Source organism: Nuphar pumila, chromosome 7 (assembly GCF_984573655.1).
Source record: "Nuphar pumila chromosome 7, dmNupPumi1.hap1.1, whole genome shotgun sequence".
Classification (NCBI taxonomy): Eukaryota; Viridiplantae; Streptophyta; class Magnoliopsida; order Nymphaeales; family Nymphaeaceae; genus Nuphar; species Nuphar pumila.
Window position 1 is genome coordinate 3469398 of NC_143255.1, and position 11716 is coordinate 3481113.

Sequence of the window (11716 nt, forward strand, 5' to 3'; positions counted from 1 at the left end):
GACTAACTAAGTCAGCGCACTTTTTAGTTTGTAAGACAACTCACTCGTGTGATCAATTGGCTCAATTGTTTATTAGAGAAATTGTGAGACTTCATGGAGTACCAGATTCAATTGTCTCAGATAGAGACTCGAAGTTCACATCACGATTTTGGCAGAGTTTTCAAGAAGCTATGGGGACACAATTGAAAATGGGTACAGCTTTTCTCCCTCAGTCAGAGCGAACCATTCAGACCCTTGAGGACATGCTCCGGGCATGTAGTTTGGAGTATAGCGACTCGTGGAATGATATTTTGCCATTAATGGAGTTTGCCTACAACAAGAACTTTCAAGCAAGTATAGGCATGGCTCCATTTGAGGCATTGTATGGTCGACGATGTCGAACTCCCTTATGTTGGGATGAAGTCGGAGAAAGGAGTTTGTTAGGACCAGAGATGGTTCAGCGAATGGCAGATCAAGTAAGATTCATTCGAGAGCGTCTTCTCACAGCACAAAGTCGACAGAAGAGTTATGCAGATAAAAGACGTCGAGAGTTGGAATTTGTGCAAGGTGATCACGTGTTTTTAAAGGGAGTAATGCATTTTGGTCGAAGAGGAAAGTTGAACCCCAGATATATTGGACCTTTTGAGATACTTGCGAAGATTGGTCAGGCAGCATACCGGTTAGCTCTACCTCATTCCTTATCTCGAATCCACAATGTGTTCCATGTCTCCATGTTTCGGAAGTACGTGCCAGATCCCTCTCATATATTGGATACAATTGAGACTGTATTAGACTTGCAAGATGATTTGAGTATGAGGGAAAAGCCCATCGAGATCCTGGACACGAAAGTGCAAAAGCTTAGAAACAAGAAGTTATCTTTGGTTTTGGTCAAGTGGAGTCATCACAACAATAAGGAGGCTACTTGGGAGCGTGAATCTGATATCCGCGAGCAATTTCCACATTTGTTTCCAGGTAAGATTCGGGACGAATCTTCTTTTAAGGGGGGTGGATCTGGGTTTTCAGTTCGGACCCAGTTCAATCTGGACCGGTCTCAGATCCAGATTAACCAGGTTCAGATCTGACTGGATCAGTCTCGGATCTGGACCAAGTCAGACAGGTTTGGACTCAGCTAGATGATCCTGGATCCAGTCAGGTAGATCTAGATCCCATCATATTATCCAGGATCCAGTCTAACAGGTCCAGATCCAGTCAATCTGTCCTGGATCCAGTCAGACTATTCTGGATCCAGTCAGAATAGAATGGATCCGGTTCAGATCCAATCAGACTTTCTGGGTTCGGTCAAGCAGTTTTGGATCCAGTTATGATATGGATCTGAACCCAAACAAATAGAGTTTGGATCCAGATCAGAGCTGAATCATAAAATAGTCTCGGATTGGCCGAAATCCGAAATGTGCCAAGAGATCCATTTGGATCCGTGAGATCCATTTCAGTAAAATGGACATATCTTCGCACTCCGAACTTGGAATCGAGCGAGGTTTAGTGCGTTGGATTCGTATTAAAGAGAGGAATCCATTGGTCTATGAAATTCAGTCAAAATAGTAATACATAAACCGTGGTTTATTTAATAAGATTCAGGAAGGGTATTTTGGTAATTTTAGCAAGAGGTTTTGTGATTAATTCAAATATATTGCTTTAATTACCAGATTCTACTGTTAGAGCATCCTGAGACTCACTCTTGGTGAAAGTACAGATTCGCACTTGAGGTAAGGGATGTTATAAGTAATTTTAGATGTGAATAAACCCTTTACACGTTGCTTGTTATCGTAGTGCTATAGAGGTTATGTGATTAGCATGATAGTTTTGAGTTAGACCATGACATGCATAAATTCCATGCTTGACAATTATGAGTTACTTTAATTACATGTTTATTTTGAGATGAATGTTAGTGTTAATATGTCATGCATGATAGAAAGAGATTGTGTTTATGATTGCATGTTAATTGAGCATTTATATCATGCATTGTGATGAGATTCAGTTAGATTAGAGTCTCATTTAATTCATTCATGTGGTGTGAATGGATATTTAGAGTTCAGCATGCAGTACCCTTTAAATCCCGGAAGTGGCGACCTGTGGCAAGGGCTACCTGGTTCGCGGCCAGAGTGCAGCCACCATGGAGAGTGGGCCGCCGGTGATTTAATGATGTAGAGACACTACATCATTGCGTGCTAAGTGAGAGTGGTGTGAGTCCTAACGTCATCATGGGATTGAGAATGAGATTGTTGTGATTAGTCATGACACCACTCGTGAGGGAACGAGTGAACTTTGAATTTGAGAATATTGTTCAATGTGTGAACTTGGTTATGACTTAGGATTTCACTCACACTGGTTTGAGACTCTAGAGGATCATGGATGGTTAATAACCATCATGGTTAGGATGTAGCATGAACCATGCCGAGATTGAGAGCTTGACCTCCCGGCTAGCTACCGGTGGGGTTCCTGTGGTGGTTCACTGCAGTGCCTGGTGGTCTGGGGACCACTGGGAGTGTATGGTTCATAGTCTGGCCAACATGTAGAATTGGGGTGTTCTACGGGGTTGCTACGCCCATAGATGGCTATTACCGGTATAGCCAGCCTAGTGATAGTTGAGAGAGAGTGTTTTTTGAGATGTTAATATTGGTAATTAAAATATACAAACATGTGTAGTGTATCGAGAACTAAATTAAGACTAGGGGCTTAGAGCCCACTACAGTTGTAAATTGAGTGTTTATTTACTTATAATTATTTCTTACTGGGTTGTAGACTCACCCCCATTCTTGTTTAATTACAACTGTAAGTTCCAGGTATTAGAACAGTCAGTTTGTGAGCAACTTCTTCTTCTTCAGCAGAGCATTGATATCTTTTACTTTACTTGTCATTGAATAATGTAATTTGCCATATTTTGTTATGAATGATGAACATTGTAAGGAAGAAGTTGATTTATGAGAATAAAATAAAAAGTTTTTTTTAGCCACGTTTTCTCTGTGTAAGCTTTGCACTCTTCCCTCTGGGAAGTAATACCAACCGAACTCGGACTCCTGAGGTCCCAGATCGGGGTGTTACAAATGTTGTCAGAATAAGTTTCTGAATCAAATCGATTCTAAGATTCAGAGAACCGGCCGATTCGAGAATCGTAAAAATCAAAGAATCATAAAAATTCACAAAAGAATAAGAAAAGGGTCGATTCAACCAACGTTCAATTTGAATCAGGCCGATTCACCTAGACTCTGGTTGAATTGAATTAGCCGATTTTTAGTAATGCTGGAAGCAATAGGATTTGATCTCTGAACCCATCGCTTGCAAGCCAAACACTTTAACTATTTATTTTACACTATATTATATGATATGAAATATATTTAGAATCTATTTACTTAAAGAGCCTATATGACTGAGCTGACCCCAGCTTGATGCCTATTTTACAAGTACGAATGAGGTCTTTACAGACCAAGTATGAGCCTATCTACAAGTGGCACGTCTCGTTTCCGGGCCCTGGATGCAGGTAAATGAAGGAGAATCTAGTCTAAATTTTGATGGAAGTGCATATGGATGTTGAGATGGGAAAACAAATAGAAAAAGCAAAAAAGTCTGTTTTTTAATTTCTTGAATGCAGTTAGGTAGTTACAATGAATGGTAGCTTATAGCTACTCTCTGAAACTCTGCCATTCTTAATTATCATCTACCAAGGCTACAACTATTCATCTGGGTCTACACTCTGATTCAGAAGAGGTATGACTTGCAATATGTTTAATTCAATTGGTAGAGTATGCAAGAATCAAGGGACTTGTGCAACAAGAAGCTCAGTAGCTTTAATGATTACTTTGGTTGCGAATGGCGAAATAACTGTGCGGATTTTGTAAAGAATCATGCAGTTTAGCTGATTCATATGACTGCCACTGAATCCTGCAGAAGTGAGCTACTGACTGAATTTTATGTTGTTAACAAAGCAATCTGATTTGAGTGCTTTAGAACTTGAGATATTTAACAGTTAGCACAGCTTTCCCTGGATTTAGGCTAAATCAGTTGGTACTTCTTTAAGGGGCTGTTATCATACCTGGTTTATCCTAGATTATCCCGTGGTTATGCTTTATCCATCAATGTCCAATTTTCAGCTTAATTAAGGATCAATCCCCTTATACAAATTTCAAACACCTCATCCATGTGTATGTGTGTGTAAGCCATATTGAATAATACTTTCACAATTGCCAGTCACAAGTATGCCTAGTCGAAAGTTTATTTCAATTTACAAACACTTTACAAGATAGTACAAGGTAGCTCTTCTAAGTGACCCTAAACCTATCCCTCACTACTGAATCTTTTGCAGTCTGTCTCCTTTGTTAATTTGAACCCCAGCAACTCAAGTACATAACTGTCTTTAGAGATGACTCTGCCTGTTTACTTCTCTCTTCTTCCATTCTTCTTTTGGAGAAAGGCGAAGATGATGAGTCGATAGGAGACGACGAAAGTCTTTGCAATTGAAAAGCAGAAACAGAGTTCCTGCTCAAGTCTGACATGAAAGAATTGACCCTAGCACCTTGATCTTGCAACCCCTCTACAGCTGCTGCCATGCTCGCAGTTATCACGACTCTACTCATGTAACTCATTGTTGCTCTTTCTTTGCAGAAAAATGTACACAGATTATTAAAAAGATGCTTTGAGTTGACTGTGCTAAAAGATAGAGAACACTTGGACGCTGAATGAGATGTAAAGGGGTATTAATATTTATAGTATCAGGGAAACGAATAAGGTCCCTTCAGCATATGGTTTTGCACATTGCGGTTTAGTGGTTTTGGAAAACCGGCTCTCCCCAATAAAAGAAACAAAGGAGTTCTTGTTTTCTCTCTATTCTGATGCAAACTTTTGCTTCATGGTTTTGCTATGAGATTGACTGAGATGTGTAAAGAAAGGTTACAAAAAAAAATGGTGACCATGCAAACTTTTAGCAATATTATGGTCTGACCTAACAGCACAGTGAAAAAATGGTGATTACAGGTGAAGAAAATGTAAAATGATGGAATACAATAAGTTCAGAAACAAAATTAAGTGATTAGCAAAAGCAAATTTACTTTAAATTGAAAAAACTGCCGACTTGCAATGTGTACATGTTAAGAAAATATAAACTGATGGAATACAGTAATTTCAGAAACAAAGTTAAATGAGAGGGAAAATTAAGGAAATTTACTTCAAACAACTTTCTGCAAGTTGCTGTTATATGTGGAATGTTATATTGTAAAAAGAAATGCATATAATGCTTACAAGGATAATGATAAGTACCATGAATAATGGTGTTGACAATGGCATCTGCATTATCAATTAAAAGACAAAAGTAAATGAGAAGGAAAATGAAATTTACTTGAAAATGTTAACCAATTTTCTGCAAGTTACCGCCATATGTGGCATGCTATATTGAAAAAAGAAAAAGAAATGTATATAACACTTACAAGGATAATGATGAGTTTCATCAATAATGGCATTGACAATGGCATCTGCATTATTAATTAAAAAAAGGTCATTTTTGAACACCATGACAAAGAACAATTGTTTTGAGATTAAATGTGATGGCTACATGCTGAACCACTGCATCTTAACCTCGAATCCTAGCGGCTGCCTGTCCTTATTTTTTGCCTATAAGATAAGCAAGAGAACAACATTATTTATTTACTTGTTTAGTGTTGTTCATATTAAGATCAATGGTATACCACACTTGCAACATTATCATGGATGAGAAGATGTACTTAGGGTCTCTTTTCACATTGAAATACAATTAATAATATACAACCTCAACCTTTTCCGCTCAAGGTTTTGTGGTGTTCAATGTCATAATGTTGATTATCAATCAACCAATACACATTAGTGTGGACGAGGAGAAAAAGAAAGAATTCAAAAAGATGGTTGTATAGCACGTGGTATTTTGTACTAGCTATTATAGTCTGTGGATGGTTGGTCCACCATTGTTCCCACGTGAACAAGGACTCCAACCATGTTTATATCTTGATGAAAAGAGTGATATTCGGAGGACTATCTTTTCAAAGAATTTGTCTGTTTTGACAATGAACTCACTCATCCGGATTCAATCACAAAACTGGATCAAACTAGATTTATTTCTCATATTTGAGCATAACACTCATCCGACTCCAATCATAAAACTAGATCTATATCACATATCCGGGCATAACACTCATCTGGATCCAGTCATAAATCTTGAATCAAATCTAGATCTATATTCTATATATACTTAACTAGATAAAAAATGCAGATTAAATCTAGATCCATATTTCGTATGGTAATTATAATTATTCAGAATAATCACAAACTTGAATCAAATCTAAATCCATACAAGTTCAACAAAACCCAATAATATTGTTTGGATCCAAAACTAGTTCAACTGAATCTATACCTAATTAATTTGAACTATCTAGATCCATGTACATTCAACCTGACCCAATGTTGCATTATTGGATCCAATTAGGTCTATGTTAACTTACTAGATCCAAACATCTGATTTAATACCGATTAGATCTAATCTTAACCCAAACATTATATTTAATAGATCTTACAAATAAACTTGATTTACATAAAAAAAAATTGAATCAAACCTTATTGGATTCATATATTAATATAAACATAATATTAATGCATATAATAAAAACATATGCAGACACAATATTTTTGGATCCAAAAATATCAATATAGAGATATTAACCAAATCATAACTGGGCTCAAAAATTTTACCGAATCCAACCAAGTTTATAAAAAGCTACCTAACCTGTCTAAGGTATTCCTGCTAACTAGAATCACTTTTCTGCAAAATCAGAAAAGTAAAAAATAATTTTGCATAAATTCAACAATCCAAAACATAATATTAAGAAAACTCTGAGTCAAACAAAAAACTTCAAGTGGTCTTCTATTATTTCAAACAACACGTTCTTATCTCAGGTATTAACCAAAAGTCATGCCTACTTTTAGAATTTTAAAAAACTAGAGCCTTTATTCTAAAAATAATAATAGAGGTTTCAAAAAGTAATATCAAAAAAATTTATGAACCTACTGAGTAAAGAATAACTGAACCGGTTTAACACAGTTTTTTTTATAAGCACAAAAAAAACTGGTTCGGTTACTGTTTGATCATCCGAGCCTGAGCCAAAGGCTATTGATCTACTCCCATCTCACCGGAGACCTTATCAGCGTGTCTTGGTTCGGGGTGGTTCGACCGGTTTAGAGTCAGGGACCTCAACACATCCTAGGTCATGCTGTCCCGGCTCTCCCTGCCATGTCAGAAGAAAAAAAAATCCTTCAAAAGTTGCCTTAAAGTTTAAAAAAAAAAGAACAAAATGGGGGTGACAACTGCACCTCCTTTTCAAAACCATTTTTTTTTACACGTAAAAGGGAGCCTCATCCTTTTTTTTTACGGGAAGGGGAAACAAAATGAGGAATGGGGGCGATGGTCGTAGCCATCACCGCTGACATTGTTGTGAAGTTTGGCAACCGCCCGACCGGAGGAGATTGTCTTTCGAGTGAGCAACAAGATGAAGAAGAAGAAGGTACTCCATCCCCTCCGTCGCTTTCTTCTTCATCATTGATGCCCTCATCGGCTGGGCCATCGAGGTCTGCCGATGGTACTCCATCCCCTCCGCCACTTTCTTCACCAACAACACCTGCGCCTGCATCTTGGAGTACGTCATCTACCACTTGCAACTCAAAAACATGAACCTCGATGACCTCATCTCCATCGACAACCTACCATAAACACTCCGTCTAACGTACATCAATATGATCTTCAAGCCTCTGGCAGGCCAAATGTCATCGCCGATGATCGGACTGGGCATAATTCCTCCACCTTCCTTGCTCCACCACCTACCTGCAGGGTGCCTCTCTCACCCCCTTTTCGGTTTTCCCTTTTACAAAAGGGAAAAAAACAAAAGGAAGAACGAGGAGGTGGGGTTGTCGCCACTACTACAACAACATCTGATCATCGCTTCACTTGGTGGAGGTCCATCAAGGAGTTGATGAGCTGGGTCGACCTGCATATAGCTCTGACTATCATGTCTGCCTTGCCACTGATATACTTGTAGATGTTGTGCATGACGACGTCGGTGCCGAGCCTGGCTGGCAAACTATGCCCAAATACATCTATGTCAATGCATATCGATTGACAGAGAGGCAAAAATGTGATAGGCAACCCATTTGGACTCGAAAGAATGGCGAGAGTAGGTCAGAGCTCAAGCAACATTGTGTTGATCCTGAAGATCGCCCTGGTCTCTCTTGCGTTTTCTCTACGACCCTTCTTCTGAAGATTAATCTCCCGTTAGTGGTTGCAGTTCCTTGTCTTAGAGGTGCCCCAGCTGAGGAATTCGTTTTGGCTCTGGTTGACCCAGCCTTACCTCTACATCATCATCAACGCTATCATTCTCACAATCACAACGTCTTCTAGCTTCCAACACAAGCTGAGTGATGGATATGACGCTGGAGTTAGCCGAAAGGCGGTGGATGGACGACCGATGAAATTCAAAGTTCTTGTGAAGCCCTCGCTGTATGAGCTTGTGGTGATGTTAGCCTACTACATGCCTGAGTTGAAAGAGAGGTTTTGACCACTGACAAGAAGATCTTCAGTGATTGCTTTGGTTTTTTTCTTTTGTTGGATCCTCTGTTGTGCTGGTCCGACCGATGCAACTGTGACCAAGAGACACGATCATTGGCCACCGAAGGGAGCCGATCGCTGCTCGCTCGCAGCTCTAACTGTGCGTTGACTTCCTCTCATTCTCTAGTGAGACTCAGCACGGCGTTGCAGGAGCCCTCACGTGCAGAATCATGGCTAAATAGTAGTAGTTTTTTTCTGCAACCAGGGTGGGAAATTTCAGTATTACCGTCAGATTGACGACCGTTTGACTCAAAGAAACTCTGATCGACTCCGGTGAGGACTCTTCCTCCGAGATCGGGTTGAATCGGCAGCACGTTGGGGCTCCTTTCAAAGTGCGTCTAACGAAGCCTTCTTGATATTCCCATCGTCGAATCCATGCTTTTGATATCTCCATAGTAGTCTCTCTTTGACTGCTACACTACAATCGATTCTCGCAGGTAGTACTATCGGGCACAACCAGAGCATTAGTTTGTATTCGCGGGGACTACGTTGAGTTCATGCGCACACCAGAACTTGGCTTTGATACCACTGATAGGTCGAGGATCGGGGTATGTACTGGGAAGACTTGAAGAGAAGAAGAGTGAGAAGTGATTAACAACCTGCTTTAGGAGAGTTCCTGGATAGGAATATTGAGACTTCTTGGTTGATATGATGCAGAGGTAGAGCTAGGAATTTAACCTTTCCTGGGTAGCCATTATCCAGTCCTAACTATCTTATTAGATTCTCAAACACGCTAAAAAACCAATGTATAATGAGCTCCACCATTATCTTCATAATTAATATTTCCAATAGTCCTAATTTTCATGACATGAGAATCTTGATTCTTTTGCTCATAAGTCCTAATTCTGTGGATTCTTTTAAAATTCTTGATTACTATTTTCACGGGATTTTGATATGGCTTCTTAAATGGTTTTTCATATTGCTTTATACTTGCTTCCCACTACCTGAATCTTGTAAAAGTATGGAACAATCTACATAACTATTTGATTCTGTTTCCTGCTCTGGCAACCATAGATTTGATATTATTTGAAATGCCACTAGATTGATGAACTACAAAGCTTCTATCTTGATCTCATGAATATGCAGGCAGCACAGAAATGAATGCAAATGCACATGATTCTGCTTCTATGATTGCCTTCTGATGAGATGTGGGGCATTTTTTTTTGCAATAAAACAAAACAAACATAATCCTGATGCTCATGAGCAAACCTCAGGTATTGGGAAACCACCCTGGCTTGGATCCTTGGCCACCCCTTTGGTGCTCTTGGTCACATAGGCACTGTTCTTTGTCAGGCTATGATAGCAACACATTATCGCCAAAAGGTAGTTGTTAGCACTTGTGTCCTAACCACAGTTACAAGAAGCTTCTTGCTACATGGGGAAGCTCGCTTCCTTGAAAGCTCTGTTCGAAACCGAGGAACTCCTTCCTTCCTTCCTCGAATGGAGAGAAATCTTTGAAAAACCTGCTTCTAAAATATGGAAAACTCAAAAGCTCGCTTCCTCGTTTCTTGAATCGATTTCCTTTCGCTTTGTCACTTCTCACTCGCTTTCCACTCACTTTCTATGGTTTTTATATTAGAAAATTAATTATTTTATAAGAAATTTATGTGTTATTTATATTTGTATTTACGTCAATTTATTTTCTTCTACCCGTGCTACATATTGCTTTCTGTATTTCCTTTTCATTTTTTATGTGCTTGCATAATCTCTTCACAATTCTAATCCGCTTCCCCATTCATACTACTTTTTAACACTCGCTTCCATGCTTCCGCTTCAGGCATCGCTTCTTGTATTCATTTCGTTTGTATTAACTATGGTACCAGCTCAGCAGAATCCCCCGGATCTAACATGAAAGTGGCAGTAGCAGTTAGCAGGGGCCTCCTAGTTGGATTCATCCCATAATCCAGCCATAGCCTATTTTAGCTCTTTGAACCAAGTCTGACCAAAACCTTGGCCGTAAGGCTTACAGATTGCATCCAGTTCAAGCCGAGTGTAGTTCCTTGGCCATTGAATCAGGCATGACCCAAGGTTTGGGCCCAGACCAATCTATTGGGCCAGAACCTTGTGCAAAATTTACTCAAGCGGCTCAACCTAGTTCTTTGTACAAATGCTGTCATTTGGTGGATCCTAACTCAGTACCATCAGGTCCTAAGTTGAATGATCCCAATAGAATCCAAAATCACTTAGGCACTGTTTGGAAACTAGTAGCTGTGATGAAAGTTAATGCAATTGGTAAAACTTTGTCAAAACTACATTGGTGGTGGACGTTTGGAAACCAGTAGCTGGGATGGGTGTTTATGCATTTAGGAAGTGAAGTGAAGTCATTTCTTCTTTGTACTTACACTGAAGGAGGTAGGGTGGCAATTTCTGACACGACCCGCCAACCCGCCTCTTAGGCGGGTTCGGGTTGGGCTTAAGCCAACCCGTTTAATAAACGGGTCGACCCGCGTAACCCGTTTATTAAACAGGTCGGGTTTGGGTTGGGGGTATGCCAACCCGCCAACCCGGCTGACCCGTTTAATAAACGGGTTAGGCGGGTGGGTCAACCCGCCAACCCGTTTGCCCGACCCGTCAACCCGCCAACCCGACCCGCCAACCTGCCTACCTGCCAACCCGATCCGTCAACCCGCCAACCCGACCCGCCAACCTGAAAACCCGTTTACCCGACCCAACCCATTTATTAAATGGGTTGGCGGGTCGTGTCGGGTTACCTGTTTATTAAACGGGTCGGGTTCGTGTTTGCCACAGCCGACCCGTTTAATAAACGGGTCGGGTTCGGGTTGAGGTATGCTGACCCGCCAACCCGACCCGATTGCCACCCCTAGTGTTTATGCATTTAGGATGGGAAGTGAGGTCATTTCTCCTTTGTACTTACACTGAAGGAGGTGAGCTGCTGCTTTTTCAAATGCATAATCTCCATCTGACTGTCAGTTTCCAAACAGAACCTTAAAAATGACATCATTTGGGCTTTGTTTGGGAGCGGGAGTGGGGGAGGAGATGAGAGGGGTGATGGAGTGGAGAAGAAAATAGAGATAAGACATCTTAATATAGTTAAAAATGGCCCATCTCCACTCCCAACTAGGGGTGGGCATTGGGTCCGGCCAG

The 11716-nt window shown here is 40.3% G+C and overlaps 1 protein-coding gene across 1 annotated transcript; it reads left to right on the top strand.

Annotated features, from left to right (window-relative positions):
• Positions 1–431: 431 nt before the first annotated feature.
• Positions 432–1061, top strand: LOC149830869 (uncharacterized). Its single transcript, XM_090011849.1, has one exon. It carries the CDS (start codon positions 432–434, stop codon positions 1059–1061), a length of 630 nt encoding a protein of 209 aa, XP_089867975.1.
• Positions 1062–11716: the final 10655 nt, after the last annotated feature.

Excerpts from the sequence above, each read along its gene's own strand:
- LOC149830869 (XM_090011849.1), top strand. The coding sequence starts at position 432 with ATGGTTCAGCGAATGGCAGATCAAGTAAGATTCATTCGAGAGCGTCTT.